This window comes from Watersipora subatra, chromosome 2, assembly GCF_963576615.1.
Source record: "Watersipora subatra chromosome 2, tzWatSuba1.1, whole genome shotgun sequence".
Taxonomy (NCBI): Eukaryota; Metazoa; Bryozoa; class Gymnolaemata; order Cheilostomatida; family Watersiporidae; genus Watersipora; species Watersipora subatra.
In genome coordinates, this window is record NC_088709.1 from 1,402,163 (window position 1) to 1,426,815 (window position 24,653).

Genomic DNA, 24,653 nt, shown 5'->3' on the forward strand with positions numbered 1-24,653 from the left:
AATATTAACAGAGCCGAGTTGCGGATAACATGTGCCATAAAACCGCAATAATATATATTGCTGTATATGTGCCAAAACAATCATACTTTTTTTCAAGAGTAAGTGTAAGTTTTTAAAGTTAAACGGAATTGCTTTGTGGTTGTTGGTTTGTAAAGATACATTGGTTAGCTTAAATAACATTTATAACTGCCATGATTTGTCTCTATTTTAAATAAACTCACGTCGTTATAACGTTTAAAATGTATCGCACCGTATAAGGGATTGGGCCAATCAGCAGCGTTTTTTGCGCTTGTAAAAGTTTTCTAAGTTAACAAAGCTGTTTATTTTTTATATAAACAGCTAGTTTTTGTCTACACTTACGTTACTTTTGTCACTATTTAGACAGACGGCTATTAACCATGCGTGAGTTGGCCATACGTTGCTTTCACAAACCTCTGTAGACTTTACTGCATAACGCAACGAAGATGTTATTTTCGGCGAGGAAAATAACATCTTTCACCCAAACCATCATGGCTTTCACAAAAACTACGGGTGTAAAAAACAGCTGATTGAGCTACTGGCTGACTGACATCACCTACATTTTAGACAATGGTCTGGAGACAGACGCCTATGTGCTAGATTTCAGCAAAGTGTTTGACAAGGTCAACCACAACAAACTGTTGCTGAAACTGGCACAATATGGGGTTAGTCACCAGATAATTTCTCGGGTACAGGAATTATTGAGCGATCGCACACAGAGAGTGGTTGTGGAAGGAGAGGAGTAATAAGAAGTAAAATTAAGGCAACCCCCGAACTAGGCCAAGCAGGAACTGATGCTTGGTTATAGAAGCTTAGGCACCTTCAATTCAACTATACTTCCGTTACTGCCAGCGTAAAAGCCATTAATACCGACTCACTATCACATAGCCTATAGACCGGATATACCAACGCAACCCCGACCAAGAGCCGATAAATCAAACTGCATAACAGCCAATAGCAGACTGCGTATATACCAGCACAACTCCAACAAGAGCCAATAATACAGACTCTATATATTACAGCCGATAGCAGACTGAATATATACCGGCACAACTCTAACAAAAGCCGATAAATCAGACTATATATTACAGCCAATAGCAGACTGTATAAATACTAGTGCAACCCCAGCATAAAATTCGATTATACAGACTCCTATATATTACAGCCAATAGCAGACTATACATTATATATACCAGCGCAACTCTAACAAAAGTGATAAATGCAGACTCTATATACCGCTGATAGCTGACTGTATATATACCAGCGCAACTCTAGCAAGAGCCGATAAATCAGACTTTATTACAGCCGATAACAGGCTGTGTATAGACTAGCAAGCTAAACTGTCTAAGTCACAAAAGAGATGTGTTGTACTTGAATAAATTTATCGTGGTATCATAGTATGTCTCATCATACTAGTCAAGTCTTGACTGCTCCTCAAATGCAAAAACAACAGTTTATATAAGCAAGCAGAAGCAAACACAACATATGATTAGTGGTTATAAGTAATTGAAATTTGTAGGTCAAAATGGCAGTTAATTAAAAAAAAATAAACGCTATTTACAAGTAAATACATGATATAAAAAGTTTTCTACATTTTTGTAATACGTTAATTAAGATGGGAAAAGAGTTAATAATAAAACAAAGAGACAACGAATATTCTTTCTTGAAGTTTAGAGGATTTTTTGCTTGTAAGTCTAAGGTCCAAGACAGCAGGTGCCTTATAAGTCTTACAGCGTGCGCATTTTAGCTTGCATTTATTCCATTCTTCGTTAGCCGTTGAAATTTGAATTCTTTAGTTAGATAAATAAGCCCTGATTGACTCGCTAGTGTAGTTTTAGCCATGGCTCTCATCCTTTTTTCGGCCCTTCTCAGTGCCACCGACATTTAATGAAGAGTTGTCCTTTCGCTTAAGTGGTGGAAAGTCATTTTCGTAAATTTTACGCAAATTTACTACAATAATATATACAGCATTTACCATTCTAACTTTTAAACTTTATATCTGAAGTAAAGTTTTTTTTTGCTCAATTACAATAAATTAAGAAAAAACAAATTAAAAAAAATAAAGCAACTGTAAAGGTATTTAAATGTGGAATAATTAGGTACTGGCTAGATAATTTGTTTTGCTACAGTGATTACAATGATATATGATTTGATACTGATGCAGTCAAGACTAACTAAGAAAACAAAATAAAAATTATTAATATGTTGAATTAATAATAACAATTAATATTATTACATAGAAGTGTGTGCATAAAAAAGGTCACTGTTGCGCGGCAAAAGTTACCAGTAAAAACTTTGAAACTGACAATACTGGTTCTCGATACAGGTATAAACGTAAAAATAAGATATTTAAATTAAACACATCAGTCAAGTGCACGAAGGTACATTGTCTGATTGAATGGATAGAGAATGCAGAGGCAAATCCTACGCGAGAATTTCCGTGTGAGCAGTTTTTAGTTTTGCAATTGCTAGAAAATGCCCTCTGTAAAAGCCGGAAATTGAAGTTATAAATTGTGCCGTTATAGTCACACATTTGAAAATTTTAAATTAAAAAGGGTAATGATTATAAATTGAAAAGAAAACTTTAAAAAAACAAATGCAAAGGTAATCTATATGCTTGAAATATAACTTTCCGCAAGGTAATAGATGAAGCAAGCCAAGAAATTCCAATAAATTAATGTGCTATATTCAGAATCAAGGAAAACGAAGTGTAGCTGGAAAAAAGTTTTCTGAGCAAATAAAATAAATTAGGAGAGCAAATACATGTAGATGTTGATAGGAAAAAAAACATGTATGTAAACTATAAAACAGATTATTTAGTAATGATTCAATTAATACAGACTGAGAAAATCAAATTAAAATCGTGATTTCGTTGTAATTGGTACTGCAATCGCCAAATTTATTTTCAGAGATATTTTTGTTGGTGTCATATGGCGGAAAACAATTTCGCCCTAGTATGATAAGGATGAAAAAGCATCAGGTTTTATAGTTTGGTAAAAAAATTTTTATAACATGGGTGTCGTAACCGTAGACGCAATGTATCAGTTAAAATGTCATTTAGCGTGCGGAAACGAGAAAATGGTATACCGTATATAGTAAGAGCTATGAGATTGTAAGAGCCTTCATAGAATTGTGGTTAGATGATTGGTTTACAAACATGCAGTTGCAATTTTCGTGAGTTCTAATCCAGCACCATGTTAGCTTTTCATACCAAGATTTTAATACCTATAGCTGGACGCACCGATTTACAGAATCACAGATGACACACAAACTTGTAGATTTATATATACAGTCAAACTCGGATAGCTAGAACACATGGTTAACTCGAACGAGTTTGTTTGGTCCGTTCCCAGGCAATGATGAATTGCTTTAGATAACGCGACCTCAACTTCAAGAACTCAAACAGTTTTTTGCCCATCGGCTACCGAGACGTTTGTTATTGCTTTAGAATATCACTTTATTCCAAGCCATAGAGATAAAGATCAACTTTTAGTAGTTCTTAGGCGTCGTTTATTACCACCATCGGCAAAATATTTTCGTTAACGATTTTTCTAAAGGTTTGAAAAAAACATCAAATTTTACCAAACATCCGCTTAGAGATAGCCCTTTGAAAGCAAGGAAAAGTGAAGTAACCTTCGGATAAACTCAAAGTAAAATCGGCACACTTGATCTTGGTTAAAATGCTCAAAAGGAAAAGATGTCTTTTCTTCTGAACATTTCAACAGCAATCAAGTTTTGCCAATTTTAATCTGAAAACGTCCTGGCAATCACATCACCTAAAACAACAAACAAATCTCAAGTGATAGAAAAATCTCTATACTTTCTGATAAAAAGTTTTTAAACTTCACATTAAAAGCCTTTTAATTTGCAACAAGCCATCTATGCTTTTGATTTATATATAGTTTGTGTATTTACATGTATCTACTAATAAATACATGGACTTGTGACAGAGCTCTGATAACTTGAACGCACTGATAAAGCGAACACTTTCGCTCGGTCCAGTGGAGTTTGAGTAATCCGAGTTTGCCTGCATATAGATATGGAAGTTTAGTATTAACATTATAACTAGTGTTATAAATAACACTATAACATTATTGCTTATGCCTGATATCAGCCTTTTCCATGTATAATCACCAAACACTTTTGTTAAATGGTATAATCATAGAATCACAAAATTTCATTTTGTAACAATCCAGGTCATTTCATTGATACCTGCTGTATGCCGCGCTCAATAAAACTCTAGAGAAAGGTTAGTTAAGGGTAGTTCGGGCCTCTAAGATGGAACTGCAGGTAATTGAGTATCTGAATTTTATTTTCAATTTGCAATAACGGAGTAATATCGAAATACCATAGTTTATTTACCTGGTTCTTTAGCCATTGTAAAACTGTTGTATAATTGTCGATTATATTGCAGTTATTAAAGGTTGACTAGCAACAAAATTCACATTACAGTTATTTGGTATCATAAGATTCACCATGTCTTACTCTGTTGTGTTGTAGGTGCAAAATATATGGGAATGTGATTACAAGCTCTTAAAAGCAAAAAACGAACATTTAATCGCAGCCACACGAGACCGCCGTAGTTTGGATTCGCTTTCCAAAACGGCTCAAATGGGACGTAGTTGTTACAGGATGGTTTCTGTTTACACTTTCATGCAACCTCATTCGTCGAAATATTTTCACAAATATACTTCACGCATTCAATTAAACTATGTCTATTGTTCTTACGCGTCTGTTTTATCATCATTGTAATGCTGTCACTTTTAGCACTGATATCTTATAACTTATTGTACAAAATCGTTAAACTTTTCAACCTTAGCTTGAAGGAGTACATATCATTGTCTGATAATCATGACGAGCCTGTTGGTCACCTGTGATAATCGAAAAGTGCTGCAAAAATTATTTGCGAAGTATTGGGTCACATGATCAGATTACGACTTGACGATTAGATAATGCTGAAACAAAACTGTAAAGTAGCGAGCATCTATATTTGATACGGGGTCTTTGGTAAAACCCGAAATGTTTGTCCTAAACTAGTGCTACGATAAGTTTTATATTGAGCTTTTTATTGGCCTTTCAATTCACATGAGAACATCATGTGACAAGACAATAACCAAACTGTAATAACTACGTCAGAGAAATAAAGAGATTCTAATCTACGGCGGCTTTTCGTTTTTGAGCTTTTAAGAGCTTGTAATCACTTTTCCGCATATTTGGCACCTACAACACAAAAGAGTAAGACATGGTAAATCTTTTGATACCAAATAACTGTAATGTGAATTTTATTGCAAGTCAACCTTTAAATACGTATATTTAATAGCCGTAATATTTCATGCAATTTATGTGCTGGGATAAGCTGTGTTATAAGTAGTCTAGCATTAGTACTAACTAGTGGTAGTACTAACTAGTGGTAGTATTAATTAGTGGTAGTACTAACTAGTGGTAGTACTAACTAGCAGTAGTACTAACCAAGTATTCTGCTCATTTGTGTTGCAGGCGTAACATGTCACAAAGCTTCTATTTCTCCTCAGAATCGGTCGGAGAAGGCCACCCTGGTGAGATCCAGCTCTTTCAGTTCAGTCAACTTGAATAGATATGCTCTTCGACTTAACTGTTCTCAATGATCGTAAGCAGCACTATGTGATGAGGTTGTATATTATGTAGACAAACTGTGTGACCAGATTAGCGATGCTGTGTTGGATGCTCATCTACTCCAGGACCCTGATGCTAAGGTAGCATGTGGTGAGTCTCTGCGGCGCTACAATAGCGCTACAATAGCTTTGGTAGACAGATGCTTAGAAAACTTCAAAAAGTAACAAAGTTATGAGCAATAAACAGTGAAAAGGTCGCTCACGCCAAATATTGAAACATTTATCAGAAATTATAAATCATTCTCTATCATCTGAAATTTTGCTTGTTGTTTTAAGTGAACTGACTGCCAGAATGTTTCAAGATTTAAATTGAAAAAACTTGCTTTCAGTTAAAATGTTCAGAAGAACAAGACTTCTCAGAATGGCATCAATAAAATGACACAAAAATTTCAAATGATACAAAAAATCTATACAGTGAGCGCTCCTACAATGTAAATAATCTGTTCGTGAATCGTTCACATTATACGAATTTTGTGTTATGAACAGTAAAATATATGTAAAACAGTAAATTGTCTAATTCATTCTAAGAGTTTCCCAAATCACCCTTTTAGCCCTTCAATAAGGAACAAACTGTTGTATTAAGGTGCGTACATGTATATTTGTGTATTAAGGTGCGTACATGTATATTTGTGTATTAAGGTGCGTACATGTATATTTGTGTATTAAGGTGCGTACATGTATATTTGTGTATTAAGGTGCGTACATGTATATTTGTGTATTAACCCTTTCGCGGGCGAATTTTCAAAACCAAATCAGACCCCCATGGGCGAATTAATTTTCCAAAAATCAATTTTTTTAAAAGGTTCATACACTTTTCTGTGTGTTATTATGTGCATATATCTATGTTTAAAGGTGCATATGTATACATGTATATGTCCATAGGCATATACCCTACAGGATGAATTTATTCGCGGAGTTATATTTCGCGAAAATTGCCATTTCATGCTTATTCGCGGATTGATTTATTCGCGGCCGAAAACTGTCACTCTCTATGAAGAGTTAACTCTATTACGTCTACTAATAGAGTTAATCCTACACATGCGCGCATTCCGTGTTTCGTTTTCTATTTAGCTTACAACTACGGGTCGATCGTGCGAAGCTATAAATTTTTGCTGCGTTCAGAGGTTTTTACGAATATTCATAGATTTGGAGGCCTTTGATGAACCAACAATTTGTGGTAAGTAATGAGTTTTTTCAAAACCATTCACTAAATTAGTTGAATTTTACTTTGGTTCTTCGGTATAACGCAATATTTATTTTTCCCATCCTTACCGGTTCATTATTTGTTTTAGCGTGAGAGAGAGATTTTTCATCATACACGCAAGCACAATGACTGCAAGGGTGGTATATGTCATTCTTAAAAGATCACCAATTATTCAGGGAGGTCTGGAAATTGAGGTAGAAGTGACCGCAGCTACTTACGAGGAGAATATATGTTTAAAAAAAGGAACAAAAACGCCTTTACGAGCACAAATCTTTGGCCAACCCGCAGAACTTTGCAATAGTAAGCCACGAGGAGAGTTCTGATGATAACTTCCTTACCAGTTATGTAGTAGCGCGAGAATTGCCTTTAATATCTACCCAAGACAGTGTCAGCGATATAGAGCTGCTATTACCAAAATAACTAGTCAGAGAGCACCATTACACGCTAGTCTTCACTTATCAAAAGTATCAGTTTAATTTTATTGCTCTGGACAACCGCTATATAGACTAAACTGTTTATATTTACTCCATTCATCGTTTGTAAAATCGTATTTGTATTTGAAACATTTTATTTGTACGTTCAAGTTTGTAATAAATTATAATATATCTATACATGAAATAAAATATATAATTTAATCATGTTTGCTGCAGCGATATCAAGGAGTTGTTGTCGATGAAGTCAACCAGTCTAGGTTGACTGGTTGCTTCTCTGCCGATATTTCTGCCACGGTGAATATTACTACTTGTTTCTAGTTTTCGTAATCGGAGTAGGTTGTTTCATTCTCAATCTGCAGTAAACACAAAAAGAACAATATTAATAAGTGTTAAGGAAGTACAAAAACAATAGCTGAAGTAAGCGATCAGTATTTAAACAAAAGAATTAACTAATGCAGTTAATTATGGAAAACGTATCTGCACTGCAAAGCAAATACATACCATAATGTCCAGATTAGAATCAAGATCGTCCTCAACTTCGGTATTAGAGATTGATGGAGTTGATTTCAATGTAAAAAGACTAGCTGACGAAGCCATGCCGAGTAACTTGTGAGAACCTTGAATAATTTTGTAAAGTTTGATGCAATGGCAATAAAACTCGAAGCTCGGCGTTGATTTTAAAGAAGTTTTGGAACTCGGCTACGTTTAGTACTTCTGCCTAGTGGCTATTTTTGCGATGACGCCATTCTGCATATCTTGTGACAACCTTGAATAATTTTGTAAAGAAATGTGATGCATTGGCAATGGTGTTAGCTCAAAGCCCAGGCAATGATTTTAAAAATGTTTTGAAACTCAACTACGTTTAGTATTTATATTAAAAACCAACCTAGCGGCTAGCTTTTAATTTGATGCAGTAGTTATTCTCCCTTGTAATTAAAAATAGAACTAATTATTCACGGAATTTTATAATTCGCGGAGTTGTCTGCTCGCGAAATCGCGAATTTTTATAACCAACGAATATTTTCATCCTGTAGGGTATATATATATATATTATAAACGAATAAAAATGTATAACATGAAATATATGCTTTTCATAATAGTTGTCTATTTACGAATGATATTTTTGAAAGCATTCTCCTTTACAAAGGCCCACATCACAGTCTTTGCACCATGTACTTATTCGTGTAACAAAGAGCTCCCACAAAGATGTACTTCCTGGATTGACAGGCTCAAAAATCTTCAAAATACTCTACTGGTTGAGCATCTACTAGAGTAAATACTGGGCCTGTCATTGCTATAAACTGCTGAATTGTAGGAGATTTATCTCTGTTCATGTTGGTTATGTTCTTCCAGGCACTGGCATCACTCCTACTCACATGCTCATCATTACTGCTACCAGCCTTTTCATCACTGTCACTTCCAGATGTAATGTCATTCCAATCACAATCCGAACCTGATTCACTGTCATCTTCTGCTACTAAATCTAAAATTATACAACAAAAACTAGACTTAGTGTTTGAATTTAACGAATGTAAGTAACTAGTGTTATCTGAAAAAACAAAATTTAACTTTTTAATTTATTGACTGTACAGTGACTGTGATATTATTGGTTTGTATTGACAACTTTTCTCTTTCTTATCACTTTCACTCAGTTTATGGTTCATAATTACAGTAAATTACAATAAGTTAAGAAAGCGCACGCTTTTTATGTCACTGTACATCAATTTTCTCCCTTTTTCTTCTAAACAGCAATGTCTATTCTTCAAAAGAAAAGTAATAATTTTTTATATGCCTATATATATTTCTCAAAGTATGTCTTCTGTCTGCATTCTGGCTATAGATCTTAAAGTCTTGATATTAAAATTATGCTTTCTGATGGATTTGAACTCTCGATGAGCGCATCGACAAGGTCTATATCCGGTCGAACGCTCTCCCATTGAGCCAGAACGACATAGCGATCAGTTATGTTATCATATACCGCATAGCCCATGCGTGTGCTAATTATTTTAGTCTTGTGTCCACGAGTTACAATGCTTCTGTTCAGAAATATTTTGGGGCCTAAGTATATGCAACGCGATGCTTATTCGTCTTTTTTCGTTAGGGCTAGTTTGTTAGGCCCCTACGATATCGGCAATAATTTATCTTGAGCTTGAAATTTGGCGATTTGTGTACTGATTATATACATTATTGAAAGATATACGTCACTGAACTTGCCATGGCGAGTTATCCGCTATACGGTATATTCTTTGTGTCAAAATAGAAACCTTTCGCAATGGTAAAACTAATGTTAAAAGTTTTAGGTTTACTAGAATGCATATGCAAACTTCTTTCAAGTATGTTTTTAGTAAGCTAAATTCATATAAGTTAGATTCAGCGTTTATGTTACACGTCTGTCTCGGCGGTAAAAACTCTCCACGTAGTACGTTGTAATGTTATATTATCTTGGGCACGCAGGCCATAACCACAAAATTCACTGAAGGTTACACTAATTACTAAGGTTAACATAGTATTTTGGCACTATTTTCAATGATGATAATTCGTACCTACAGCCTACGATATTAGCATACATGCCAATTTTTGCATGTCAACACTGAAACGAACTGAAATCATATAATTGTATACCAAATAATTTTGGATTGTATTCATAGCAAAATAGACTGTATTTATTTGCTAATGATTTCATATTTACATTTAAACACTTTTACATTTTCATTTTTCCTTCTAATTTATTTCAATGAAACACTTCTTTCAAATTATGAAATTTTAAAGTTACAGTTGTTTGAAAACCTTTACATTTATTTTATTTATTTTTAATTTAGTTGTCCTGCACAAAACCTTTTCTTCATGATATGAAGTGTGAAAGTTACAGTTGTTTGACAAAGTTTGAAAACCTGTACAGTTGTTTGTATTTGCTCTCTTAATCTATTTCAACTACACAAAACATTTCTCTCATGATATGTAGTTTGAAAGTTAGAATGGGAAATGTTGTTATATGTTAAATACAAATCTATTTTCTGTCCAAAGACTTTTATTACCCGGGCAACGTCGGGTTGCACAGCTAGTATATATATATATACTAGCTGTGCTACCCGGGCAACGCCGGGCAGTACAGCTAGTATATATATATATTTATATATACAGTCAAACATGGATAACTCGAACTTCACGGGACCGAGCGAAAGTGTTCGAATTATCAGAGCGTTCAAGTTATCAGAGCACTGTCACAAGTCCATGTATTTACTTATTTATTAGTAGATACATGTACATATACAAACTACAATATAAATCAAAAGCACAAATGGCTTGTTTCAAATTAAATGCTTCTAATGTAAACTTTAAAACGTTTTACTCAAAAAGTATAGAGATTTTTCTATCACTTGAGATTGGTTTGTTGTTTGAGGTGATGTTATTGCCAGGACGTTTTTTAGATTGACATTGGCAAAACTTGATCGTTGTTGAAATGCTCAAAAGAAAAGACATCTTTTTCTTTTGAGCGTTTTATCCACAATCAATCAATTTTGCCGATTTTTCTTGAAGTTTATGCAAAGATTACCTGTTACCTAAAGATTACCTAGATTACTTTACCTGAGATTTGTTGAGAGCAACACTCCGAGGCAGTTCAATTAGAAGTTTTACGAGGTTTTACGGTACATTGTATATCATTCACGCTTTTTGAATGGATACTTATTGAATGTACCCACATATTCTGTGTTTAGGTCAAACGATGAATAGTTTTCTAGCTAAGACAATGTATACGTTTAATTACAACAATTTCTAAGACGTTTTAAACATTCAACATTCCGACGTTGATTCAACACGGAGTCAACGTCGGAAAACTATTCATCGTTTGACCTAAACACAGAATACATGTGCGTTCAATAAGTATCCATTCAAAAAGCGTGAGTGATAAGAGTGATATACAATGTACCGTAAAACTTCTAATTGAACTGCCTCGGAGTGTTGCTCTTAACGAATACCACTTTCCTTGCTTCCAAAGGGCAATAGCTAAGCGGATGTTTGGTATAAATCAAATTTCACCGAACCTTTAGAAAAGTCGTTGACAAAAATATTTTGCCGATAGTGGTAATAACGACGCTTATGAATTACGAAAAGATGATGTTTACCTCTATGGCTTGGAATAAAGTGATTTTCTAAAGCGATAACAACTGTTTCAGTAGCCGTTGGGCAAAAAACAGTTCGAGTTAACAGTGTTGAGTTCGAGTTATTTATAGCAATTTATCATTACGTGGGAACGGACCAAAGAAACCGTTCGAATTAACCATGTGTTCGAGCTATCCGTGGGCGAGTTATCCATGTTTGACTGTACTAGCTGTGTTACCCGGGCAACGCCGGGTAGTACAGCTAGTATATATATATATATACATACATACACTAACTGTGCTACCCGGGCAACGCCGGGCAGTACAGCTAGTACATATATAAATCTGAATGGCTTTATATTGCTCTGTCATATGTGCAGCTATAGTGATTAAAACTAGGAATGGAAAAACCACTTCGCACTGGAATTGAACTTAGAAATACTGTTCTGCATACAGGCTCGCTAACCATTACACCTTACAGCCACCTTAACATACTATGGAATAATTGTGGACATACGCATTACACCTCCCAATCCTTTATAATTGCTTACTACAAGCACACTTGAAGATTCGGATTGCGTGAAAGATCGTGATGCATAACGATTATAAGCGCAATTATTCCAAGGCAAGGTGTCTGCACGGTTAGTGGTAGTACGCTCGACTTAACATTTGTGCATCTGAATGTACAGGTTTGATTCCCGTGAAGTGCAATCTTTTTTTCTTAGCGCCCAGACGGGAGGATAACACGGCTCTTATTATGGTGAAGATTTAGACTAGCTTGAAGGTTGACTTGCAATAAAATTCACATTACAGTTATTTGATATGAAAAGATTCACCATGTCTTACTCTGTTGTGTTGTAGGTGCAAAATATGTGGAAAGGTGATTACAAGCTCTTTAAAGCTCAAAAACGAATAGAAAATCGCAGCCACACGAGACCGCTGTAGTTTGAATTCTCTTTCCAAAACGGCTCAAATGTGATGTAGTTGTGAGAGATGGTTTCTGTTTACACTTTCATGCAACCTTATTCGTCGAAATATTCTCACAAATATACTTCACGCATTCAATAAAACCATGTCTACTGTTCTTACGCGTCTGTTTGATCGTCATTGTAATGCTGTCACTTTTAGCAGTGATATCTTATAACTTGCCGTAAAAATTCGTTAATTTTTAAGCCTTAGCTTGAAGGAGTACATATCAATGTCCGATAATCATGACGAGCCTGTTGGTCACTTGTGATAATCGAAAAGTGCTGCAGAAATTATTTGCGAAGTATTGGGTCACATGATCAGATTATGACTTGCCAATTAGACCAAACTGAAACAAAACTGTAAAGTAGCGAGCATCTATATTTGATACGGGGTCTTCGGTAAAACCCGAAGTGTTTGTCATAAACTAGTGCTACAATAAGTTTTATATTGAGCTTTTTATTGGCCTTTCAATTAACGTAAGAACATCACATGACGACAATAACCAAACTGTCATGACTACGTCAGAGAAATAAAGAGATTCCAATCTACGGTGGCTTTTCGTTTTTGAGCTTTTAAGAGATTGTAATCACATTTCCACACATTTGGCACCGACAACACAACAGAGTAAGACATGGTGAATCTTTTGATACCAAATAACTGTAATGTGAATTTTGTTGCAAGTCAACCGTTAAGTTACTCAATTTAATTGGTTAAAGAAACTTAGTCAATGGTAACTACATTACCTTCCATTGTTTATAAGCTGTTTTAAATCTTGAGCGAATGTGTAGCATAAGAAGTATGATGTTTTTCAACATTCTGTTTAAGCCATGTCTTGAGCCTTAAGCCTTGAGCTTTCAAATATTTGGTTTATGCATTGGCCGAATGCAGACAGAAATAAACAAGCATCTTCATTTAAAAGCTAGAATGGCAAATGTTGTATATGTTGATTAAAAAATCAATTTTTTTTGCCAAAGCATTTTTATTACCCGTGCAACGCCGGACATTGAGCTGGTCTAAAATAAAGCATAACAAACATATTTTTGCAATCGCAAGGGTTGTCTTTCCTTCTATCTATCCAGGATTTGAGGTTAGGATAAAAAGATAACCTTTTGATGAGACTACAACTCCTAACATTCGGCTTGGTATATCGACCCTCTAACACCTGCACCAGTCGATCACCAAGATTTGGACGGTTACTTATTCCGCGTGCTTTATTAACACGCTTGATGATCTGTCACGGCAAACGAGTCTGTCAGAGTACTAGTATATATAATAGAGATAACCACATGCACCGCTTTCTTTCCCAAATGTAGAGAGGGAGATTTGTAAGGCCAACTACCAGATTATCATTCAAATTGAGTTTTAGTACTTTCACCGACTTGCCACTTTACTTAATATGGAATTTTTTACGTAGTACAAAGTGAAAACTTCACGTAAATTATTTATATTATGTGGATTTATATTATGATATTATACGTTGTAGGAGTGTCTCCCGCACTTTCTGATAAATCTTTTAATTTTGATGTGGCTAATCGAATTGGCTAATTCATTGATGATTGTTGGTCTAATGCTTCGAGTGCTGCGAAGGCTATGAGTATTCAGACTACACAGTGAACTCTAATTTCCCTATTAAAGCCTGGTTTCCATATGACAGCGCAAGGCGCGCAACAAGGCGCACGACGTCAAACGTAGGCCAGTTGTGATATGGAAACGTCAACGCACCACGGTCGCGCGACGTGCGTACGCTGATCGCAAGTATCCAACAGAATGAATCCTTGTGATGGATGTGTGCGATTATGTATCCCACAATACACCGCTAGACCTTTTCAACCTATCCCACAATTCCAGCGAGAGGCTTTGTTCTGAAGAAATCGGTCTCCCGTACGAAAGAGTAAGCCTGATTTTTATATGACAGCGTAATTTCGCAACGGAGGTCAGTTTTTCCGTAGAAATATGTCTCTCCTACGAAAAAGTAAGGAAAATATCCACCCTGTCCAATGCAAGCACGGAGCTTACGCGCGATATGGAAACTTTGCCTCGCGGCCCAAGAAATGCATTGCGCATGATCACTGGGCCGCGCGCGATCATTGCGCTGCCATATGGAAACCAGGCTTTATTGCTATTAACTACCCTGCTACTATGTGTGCAATATACTAGTATCATGTACATTGCCCACATAATAAGAACACGCGTTACCCACTTACGGCATTGATCATGTTTGGGTGGCATCATATCTATAACCTCCTGTTATGGCCTGTCACCGCTGGTGCTACTGGTCATCACCTGGTGATTGCTTAAAAATACAACCTAAGAGGCATCCACTGGTCAAATCTCTCACACTAATACTTAGCATTGACTCAAAGCTATTCAGCAAAACATGCCAATCATCCCAACTCAATTGATGCATGCCACTCCGAAAGGCTTAGCTGGCTATCAGGGCAGTGGTGGTTGTCAGGTATATTTTAGTGAGATCATTATTATCTTAGCATTGAATCAATTTGGATCATGCGCAAAAATCAGCCAAAAGTTTTCAGCAAAAGTGAAACTATAGCATCTATGACGCTATCAAACTTCTGAGACAGACAGACTGGCAGGCAGACAGACTGGCAGACAGACAGACTGACAGACAGACTAACAGACTGACTGACAGACTGGCAGACAGACTAACAGACAGACTGACTAACATACGGACTGGCTGACAGACAGACACTTAACAGACAAATATCAGTGAAGAACATTCGCTAGTGGTGAATACATAGGCCTATCCATTGCGTGAAATTGATATAATACTATCCTATATCATTCTCTTGCAATTGAGCTCTTTGCCTCTGTATTCTTCTACTTCAACTTCCACTTTCATCGCTAACTGCTAGCCTCGCTCTTGTAGAGACGGTAGTCAAGACCGGAATGGTAATGCTACTGGGTGAAGTGAGTTCTAAGGCTATTATTGACTACCAGAAACTAGTGAGGGACACAGTGAAGCATATCGGCTATGATCACAGTGACAAAGGTGAACCTACCATTTACACTTCCTGCTCATTTATAGGCTGAGATTTATCACATACATCACAGCATATACACTGTATCATATACACTGTATCATATACACTGTATTGTATATATTGTATCATATGGGATGTATCATGTATGCTGTATCATATACACTATCGCATATGCTGTATTGTATACTTTGTAACGTATATACTGTATCATATAATCAGTATCATAAACACTTTTCTAAAACACCTTTTGTTAGATGAAGTGTGATATTGACCTTGCACTGTAATCTGCAGGTTTCGACTATAAGACATGTAATGTGCTTGTATCTATTGAGGACCAGAACCCTGAGATAGCTGATGCTGTCCATAAAAATAAAGATGAGAAAGACTTGGGTGCTGGAGACCAGGTAACTTGCATTTCTTCTCTTTGAGTCATTCGTCCTGCTTAGTCTTGTAGACCATGAGCCGTCAAAAATATATAAAAGCTTAAATGACAACTCAAACAAGTTGCATTGACAGATATATATATATATATAAGACAGTAGATATAATGCCCATACTGAAAGAAGATATAGTGGCAGTACTAACACAGAGTAGATATGATAACAGTACTAGCAGATAGTAGATATAGTGGCAGTACTAACAGAGAGTAGATATGATGACAGTACTAACAGAGGGTAGATATAATGACAGTACTGACAGAGAGTAGATACATGTATAATGACAGTACTGACAGAGAGTAGATAGTGTCAACTGTTGCAGGGACTAATGTTTGGCTATGCCACTGATGAAACTGAAGAGTGCATGCCTATCACCATTGAGTTGTCACACAAACTCAATATGAAGTTAGCTGAACTCAGAAGGAATGGGGGGCTCTCATGGGCTCGTCCTGATACGAAAACCCAGGTTAGGCATCATTTTTATTAAAACTTAGACTCTTTGTGTTTTGTGGTTGGGCATTTCTTGCATGATAGAAGCAATCACCTTTTCTCTGTCATGGTATTTATGTGACGACTAGCATTCCTACATTTTGAGATCGATAAGTCGCTTGAAAGTTGCCACCCTCTTTAAATTACATGTAAACAGGCATTCGATGTTTGACTCCAAGCGGACTCAGCATAACGCCAACAGCAACTTTATCCTTTCTCACTCAGTATTCTTGCTGATAGCCTGCAGCTTTGTTTCAGCTGGCTCGTCTGATAGCTGTTTATGCTATGCAGAACTCCGTGTTGAAAACAAACTTTATGGGTGTGGTTTACTTCACCTTTTGAGTTTAGTGGGTGTGATTTACTTCACCTTTCGAGTTTAGTGGGTTTGGTTTGCTTCACCTGAGTTTAGTGAGTGTGGTTTGTTTCACCTTTTGAGTTTAGAGAGTGTGGTTTGCTTCACCTGAGTTTAGTGTGTGTGGTTTGTTTCACCTTTTGAGTTTAGAGAGTGTGGTTTGCTTCACCTGAGTTTAGTGAGTGTGGTTTGTTTCACCTTTTGAGTTTAGTGGGTGTGGTTTACTTCACCTTTCAGTTTAGTGGGTGTGGTTTGCTTCACCTTCTGAGTTTAGTGGGTGTGGTTTGCTTCGCCTTTTATGTTTAGTGGGTGTGGTTTGCTTCACCTTTTGAGTTTAGTGGGTGTGATTTACTTCACCTTTCAGTTTAGTGGGTGTGGTTTGCTTCACCTTCTTAGTTTAGTGAGTGTGGTTTGCTTCACCTTCTTAGTTTAGTGTGTGTGGTTTGTTTCACCTTTTGAGTTTAGTGGGTGTGGTTTGCTTCACCTTTTGAGTTTAGTGGGTGTGGTTTACTTCACCTTTTATGTTTAGTGGGTGTGGTTTGCTTCACCTTTTGAGTTTAGTGGGTGTGATTTACTTCACCTTTCAGTTTAGTGGGTGTGGTTTGCTTCACCTTCTTAGTTTAGTGGGTGTGGTTTGCTTCACCTTCTTAGTTTAGTGTGTGTGGTTTGTTTCACCTTTTGAGTTTAGTGGGTGTGGTTTGCTTCACCTTTTGAGTTTAGTGGGTGTGGTTTACTTCACCTTTCAGTTTAGTGGGTGTGGTTTGCTTCACCTTCTGAGTTTAGGCAGTTGCATGATGAATTATTTCGCCAGTTATGAGTTGAAGCATGCAATTCTCTTGGTCAGGTAGTACCCTCGCTGTTAGCTCAGTTTCTATTGGTCAGCTAGTGCCCACGCTGTTAGCTCCACTTCTATTGGTCAACTAGTACCCACGCTGTTAGCTCCATTTCTTCCCAGCTTGACTGCTGTGTATCTCGCAATTGTTATTTTAATTACTTGGAAACACAGCAGCTTGACGCTATGACGCTTGATAAGAGACAAGTAGAATCAGCTGTATGCTTCAGGTTACTATGCAGTATGAACTGGATAATGGGGCTTGTATACCCAAGAGAGTCCACGCTATCGTCATCTCCACGCAACACGATGAGAAAGTCACTTTAGCTGAGATTCGACAAGAACTTCTCGAAAAGGTTATCAAGGTTGTCATTCCCTCTCATCTTCTTCACGGGGACATCATATACCACCTCAATCCGTCTGGCAAATTTATTATTGGTGGACCCATGGTAAGCCATCCTCAAGGAACAACACGGTATATTCGCTAGGGCATTGGTTCCCTCAGTTTACTACCTTCTGCACTAGAGTTAGCTGTCTTCTTTGTTTTATTGAAGGTTCACTTGATTTTCCTCTAACTCTACATCACTAGTAACATTATGTACAGGTCTTTATATGATATACTTTTTAAAACTGATTTCCCTTATCGTTGCATTATGTGACATCTCAAGGTCTGACTGCATTCATATATTAATATGTGAGATGCTAACCATGGTTGGATCGAATGGTTGCCTCCAAATGCAAATATTTGAAAAAGGAGTGCAACAGAGGTAATGTCAACTTGCCAGTATGTTCATACAAACCATAGTGTTTATAAGTGTTATGTCAACAAAACCTATCCACTTAGTGTCGTTAATAATATTGCTATACCCTAGGACACTTATATTTCGCTAGTATTTAGTTTCGTGAGTAGCATACAGAGTAAAATTTCACTGCACCTTAATTTCGCAGCTCTGATGAGTGTGAAAATATAGTGATGTGAAAATAAATGCAGTGGAACAAACATAGTTAGACTCCTCAGGTTCAGTTCACCGCAGGCCTGTATTCATTGGTTGCAAGTTGGAGCGGCTAATGTTAGGCGACTAGTTATAAACATCTGAGGGTGTTGAGGGAGGTGGTGTAAGCCCCCAACAGGTTTTTCTTATGTAGGTCCTCAGCCGGGCCTCTGGTGTGAAGTTTTAAAAAATTTTATCGAAAAGTATCAACACTTTTCTATTTTTTGAGATTTCTTTTGTTTTAGGTGATGTGACTGACGAGACGTTTTTAAAAAAAATTGGCAAAACTTGACCACAGTTAAAACGCTCAGAAAAAAGACATCTTTTTCTTTTGAGCATTTTAAAACTTTTAACAAAGATCAATTTTGCCGATTTTATTTTAAGTTCATACGGAAGCTTCCACGCTTTAGATGGGACATGGCCAAGCGGATCTTTGGTAAAACTTGATATTTTGCAAACCTTTATAAAGGTCGTTAGCAGAATATTTTGCCACTGATGATGATAATAATGACGCCTAAGAACTACTAAAAGTTGATGTTTGTCTCTATGGCTTCGAATAAAGTGATATTCTACAGCGATAAAAACCGTCTCCATAGCCGTTGGGCACATAACTTTTCGAATAAGTGATGTTGAGGTCGAGTTATCTGAAGCAATTTATCATTGCGTGGGAACGGACCAAACAAATCCGTTCGAGTTAACGTTGTGTTTGAGATGAAATGTTACATTTTATCCGAGAGCGAGTTATCCGAGTTTGACTGTACTTAGCCACGGAAGTTCTTAAAAAGTTGGGACGGCTCAGCCGGCCAGCTGCCCCAGGGAATACGGGCCTGGTTCACTGATAAGAAAAAAATTTCAATTTGGGACTAGATTGTAATTGTGAACCGCAGGTAGAATGGTGTGGGCGAGGTCGATAATGCAATTTGATCGCTTGCTGCCATTTGTTTCTTGGACTATCAATGAACAAAGCTATTTAATTTCGCGTATTCGTTCGTTATGATAGTTTAGTTTTGCACAAGAAATTTTCACGGGAGGATGACTCCACGAAAACGTGAAAGTTAGATGAGGCGAATACATAAGTGTCCTAGGGTATATGTAAAATTACGTATCCAAATGACATATTCAAAGCATTTTTATGAAAAGCGTTGCGATCATCTCAGATGCTGACAAGCAACTCTGGTACCTGGTTGTTTAGAGTCAGTCATTTGTGGTCAGTGGATAGATTGAATGAGAGTTAGTCAATATCGCGTACATTTATGTATTATTATTCATTATTAATGTTCATGAGTCGTGTTATCGCCAGGCTGTGTCCCGTCTTCCTTTGACTTGCGCAGTGTTTCACCTTCCTTCTGGCCCTTGCTGTATCTCATCTTCCTTCTGGCCCTTGCTGTGTTTCACCTTCGTTCTGGCCCTTGCTGTGTTTCACCTTCCTTCTGGCCCTTGCTGTGTTTCACCTTCCTTCTGGCCCTTGCTGTGTTTCACCTTCCTTCTGGCCCTTGTTGTGTTTCACCTTCCTTTTGGCCCTTGCTGTGTTTCACCTTCTTCTGGCCCTTGCTGTGTTTCATTTTCTCTCCATCTTGTGCTCTGTTTCTCACGTTTACTTGTTCACCCGCTCGCGCTATGGATGGCTTCTTTTTCTCCCACCCACACAAGGTTTTATCATCACATGGGTTTTACCTTCATTACAATCCATACTGGGTCTCACCTTCACCCCAGCTTGTATTGTGTCTCTGCTCTCATCCGGCTTGTGCTACATATCACCTCTCCCTGGCCCCATACTCTGTCTCACCTCACCAGCTATACCAGGTTTCACTTCCTTCTTTTCATCCTCACATGCTCTCCTAACATACTCTGCTGCAGGGTGATGCTGGTCTGACGGGACGGAAGATCATAGTGGACACCTATGGAGGATGGGGTGCTCATGGTGGAGGCGCATTTTCTGGTAAAGATCCTTCTAAAGTTGACAGATCTGCTGCCTATGCTGCCAGATGGGTTGCAAAATCTCTGGTGAAAGCAGGACTCTGTCGTCGTTGCTTAGTTCAGGTGTAGCCTCTCTACTTTTGTTTGAGTATTAAAATTCATCCGCTACCCCTACGATTCATGATAAAACGGTTTGTGGTTCATCTGCAGGTGTCCTACGCTATTGGCATAGCTGAGCCCATCTCCCTCTCTGTCTTCCACTACGGGACATCTATGAAAAGCCATGCAGAACTGTTGCGCATTGTCAAGGAGAACTTTGATTTAAGACCGGGTTCGATTGTCAGGTGTGTATATATGTGCCACGGGTTTGAGGTCTGCACGCGGAATATTCCTTGAAGAATTCTTTGAACCTTGCTCAAAAAGGCAAACTGTTAACATCATATCTTTCATGTACATAAAACCACTAAGTTTCAAGCCATTGTAAGCATCAGTCTTTTTGAAGCTGGCATAAATGTGCATGTTTCATGGCAATGTCTTTGAAAGTTGCCATGAAACATGCACATTTACGTCATTTCATGCACATCGATAGTCATTTTAGGAATTGCGGATCAAAGAGTTGGCAATGTGCCAATCTTGCATTTAGTTTTATAGTTATAAACTCAATTTCTCTATTATGCTATTGGTTAAAGCTAACTTGCAGAGACATGCGTAGCCTTATATTATAGACTTCCTATAAGTAAGATATGCCCATAGAGTTATCTCCCCCTAGAGTGATAACTGTGCCATCAACAACACGAGCGTTTCCGGTGCCAACAAGGAGCGTTTAGGCCACGCCCCTTTTTTGTGCTAGTCACTCGCAGTGATTGACAAAACGATAACATCAGCCATGAGAATGATCATGAATTTCCACAGTTAAGATAGTAATTATTGCTCTTATTAAAGAAATGTTGATTATAGTTTATTACTCTAATATATGCTTATTATTTAAAGCAATTCAATACCTACATGCATTGCAAGGGCACTGAATAGACAGTGTTAAGTAAGTGAGTTAATGCAATCAGTTACTCCAATGATATACAGCCCCCACACATGGGGGCTGTATATCATTGGTTACTCATAGATAAGATAGATAATCATACTGGGGTTGTATTACATTGATGTGATGGGAAGCTAATCAACTGCCATCAACTGAAAGTATTGACATTGTATGGTGATAGAGTGATTCATTGACACCACAGTTCACAAACAGCCCTTGCATGTAATATTAGATTTCAATACATATCAATCAAATACATAGACTAGCTTAAAGCAAAGATGTCCACTAGTTAGTGGACATCTTTGCTTGATGTAAGCAAGCAAAAAGTTTGAAAGTTAGAATGGCAAATGTTGCTATATGTTAGATAAAAATAAATTATACCTAATCATACTAAATTGTAATTATTTAAAAATAAAAAAGACTTTTTTATTACTTTATTTATTAAATAATTTTTTATTGTAATCATAGCTAAACAGATTATATTTAGCCATCACTTGCTAATTATTTCACATTTACATTTAAACACATTTGCAGTTTCATTTTTCTTGCTAATTCATGTCAACAAAAAACTTCTTTCATGATATGAAATTTACAAGTTGTAGTTGTTTGAAAAAGCTTGAAAACATTTACAGTTGTTCTTATTCCCTCTCTTCTCTTCATTTATTTCAATTACACAAAACACTTCTCATAATATGTAGTTTGAAAGTTAAAGTGGCAAATGTTGTTATATGTTAAATAAAAATAAATTATAACATACTTAATTATACTAAATTATAATTATATAAAAATAAAATAGACTTTTTTATTACCTTATTTATTAAATAATTTTTCATTGTAATCATAGCTAAACAGATTATATTTAGCCATTACTTGCTAATTATTTTACATTTAAACACATTTACAGTTTTTTTTCCTAATTTATTTCAACAAAACACTTCTTTCATGATATGAAATTTAAAAGTTGTAGTTGTTTGAAAAAGCTTGAAAACCTTTACAGTTGTTTTCTTTTTACTCTTAATTCATTTGAACTGCTTAAAAATATTTTCTCATGATATGAAATTTAAAAGTTAGAATGGTAAATGTTATATAAAAATAAATTTTCTGTCCAGACTTTTTTATTACTCGGGCAACTCGGGTAGTACAGCTCATAGTTGATGGCAGTCAATTAGCTTCCCATCACACCAATGCAATACAACCTCAGTATGACTATCTATCTCATCTATGAGTAACTGATTGCATTAACTCACTTAACACTATCTATTCAGTGCCTTTGCAAGTCAAGTAGATATCAGGGATTAGGTGTATGTCACAATTTCCATTTCCATAATTCATTTCCATATCAATTCCATAAAATTTCCATAATTTATTTCCATATTAATTCCATTTCCATAAAATTTCCATAATTCATTTCCATATAATTCCATTTCCATAACATTTTCATAATTCATTTCCATATTATTTCCATTTCCATAACATTTCCCTACTTCATTTCTATATTATTTCCATTTCCATATTACTTCCATTTCAATAACATTTCCATATTATTTCCATTTCAATAACATTTCCATATTTCTAAAATAAAATTTCCATATTTCTAAAATAAAATTTCCATATTTCTTAAATAAAATTTCCATATCCATCTCCCTAAAATTATGGAAATATTTATGTTTATGGAAACAATAATATACAGGGGGCTGTATATCATTGGCTGTATATCATTGTTGTATGGGGCTGTGGGGGGTCGCATATCATTGATGGAAATGGATAGGAAAAAGTAAACATTTCCATAATATGTTTAGCGATTCCTGGTAGATGTTGAATTGCTTTAAATAATAAGCATATATCAGAGTAATAAACTATAATCATCATTTCTTTAATATGAGCATTAATTACTATCTTAACTGTGCAAATTAATGATCATTCTCATGGCTGATGTTATTGTTCTGTCAATCACCACGAGTGACTAGCACAAAAAATGGGCGTGGCCTAAACGCTCCTTGATGGCACCGGAAACGCTAGGGTAGTTATCACTCTAGGGGGAGATAACTCTATGGATATGCCTCCCTGTGGACAAGGTTTCTTGCTCAAGGTCAAATCTTGACTACATTCTGCACTGTTATTGTTCTTAACTAATCCCTGTCCTGTCAATAGAGGTAATCATTACTTCTGATGTCAAAGTAGTCTATCGCGAGTCTTTGTGGTTTTACACTAGCTTTTGGTAATCAGATGATCAAGAACCGTGAGAAAGCTAAAGGTGTAACAATATAAATAATGGATCACTCTATTGGTTGGAGCATTTTGAAACTCGGGACATTACACAAACATCGTCGTGTGACTCATCACGCGACAGCTGTGACCATATAAATTTGAGAAAATTAACGCTTCAAATAGAACGAAATTTGGTGATCATACGTAAAATCCTGTTGAGTAACACGTGTAGAGGATTATTTGGAATAAACATGCTTCAACAGATGACTTGGAAGACACGCCTCAATGTCTTCATCACATTTCTGTGATCTAATACAGTATGGCCCTTTCAATGCCCACATTGCTGTTAATATCAGTCCAGTTTACTATTAGAAGGCTGATAGTGTTAGACATCTGGTCTGTTTGTAGAGAATTGAAATTGAAAGAAGCTATATATCAGAAGACAGCAGTCTATGGCCACTTTGGCAGGCCAGAGTTCACATGGGAGCAGCCCAAGCAGTTAAAGATGTAGCCCAACCCGTGGATCTGACTGTTTATTCTAAGACAAAGCCCATATACACTGCCCACATCTGTTAGAATCTCAGTCTACTGTCATAATATTTTCAGAATCTCCAGACCTATTAACTGTGATGTTAAGAATATTTGAAACTAGCTGACCATCTTGCGTGTTCACCCACGAGTTGTTCAATTGTACGATCGATTCAACTAGATTCTATATGAAATGTCACATACATTACATCCACGCTGTACATTACTGACCATGTCTATTAGGGATTTAGTTTGCTGATATGTTTATAGAATCTCCAGCAACGCCACATGGATACCAACTGTGATCTTAAGAGTCTTATAAACTTGTGAACCTTTACCACATACCTATCGAGTTGTGTGTCAATCGTGCATTTGATTCTTTGTTAAATATAAAACACTCCTACACGAGTTATTTTGCACCAGGTTTATCATGATTGGTTTGTTCTTATAATCCGCCGCCATAATCTTTGGCAGCATAAACCAT

The 24,653-nt window shown here is 36.5% G+C and overlaps 1 protein-coding gene across 1 annotated transcript; it reads left to right on the forward strand.

Annotated features, from left to right (window-relative positions):
• LOC137388814 (S-adenosylmethionine synthase-like) lies at positions 1 to 24,593 on the forward strand. The gene is made up of 10 exons (XM_068075264.1): positions 1 to 98; positions 5,515 to 5,573; positions 5,683 to 5,760; positions 15,264 to 15,386; positions 15,670 to 15,782; positions 16,138 to 16,281; positions 17,719 to 17,937; positions 20,338 to 20,520; positions 20,608 to 20,741; positions 24,050 to 24,593. The coding sequence occupies exons 1-10, from the start codon at positions 67 to 69 to the stop codon at positions 24,150 to 24,152; spliced, it is 1,188 nt and encodes a 395-aa protein (XP_067931365.1). The 5' UTR covers positions 1 to 66; the 3' UTR covers positions 24,153 to 24,593.
• The last annotated feature ends 60 nt before the right edge of the window (positions 24,594 to 24,653 follow it).

Excerpts from the sequence above, each read along its gene's own strand:
- LOC137388814 (XM_068075264.1), top strand. The coding sequence starts at position 67 with ATGTGCCAAAACAATCATACTTTTTTTCAAGA. Across the intron at positions 99-5,514 it reads AATCATACTTTTTTTCAAGA|GCGTAACATGTCACAAAGCT; the intron begins GTAAGTGTAAGT and ends TTTGTGTTGCAG. Across the intron at positions 5,574-5,682 it reads GGTCGGAGAAGGCCACCCTG|ACAAACTGTGTGACCAGATT; the intron begins GTGAGATCCAGC and ends TATATTATGTAG.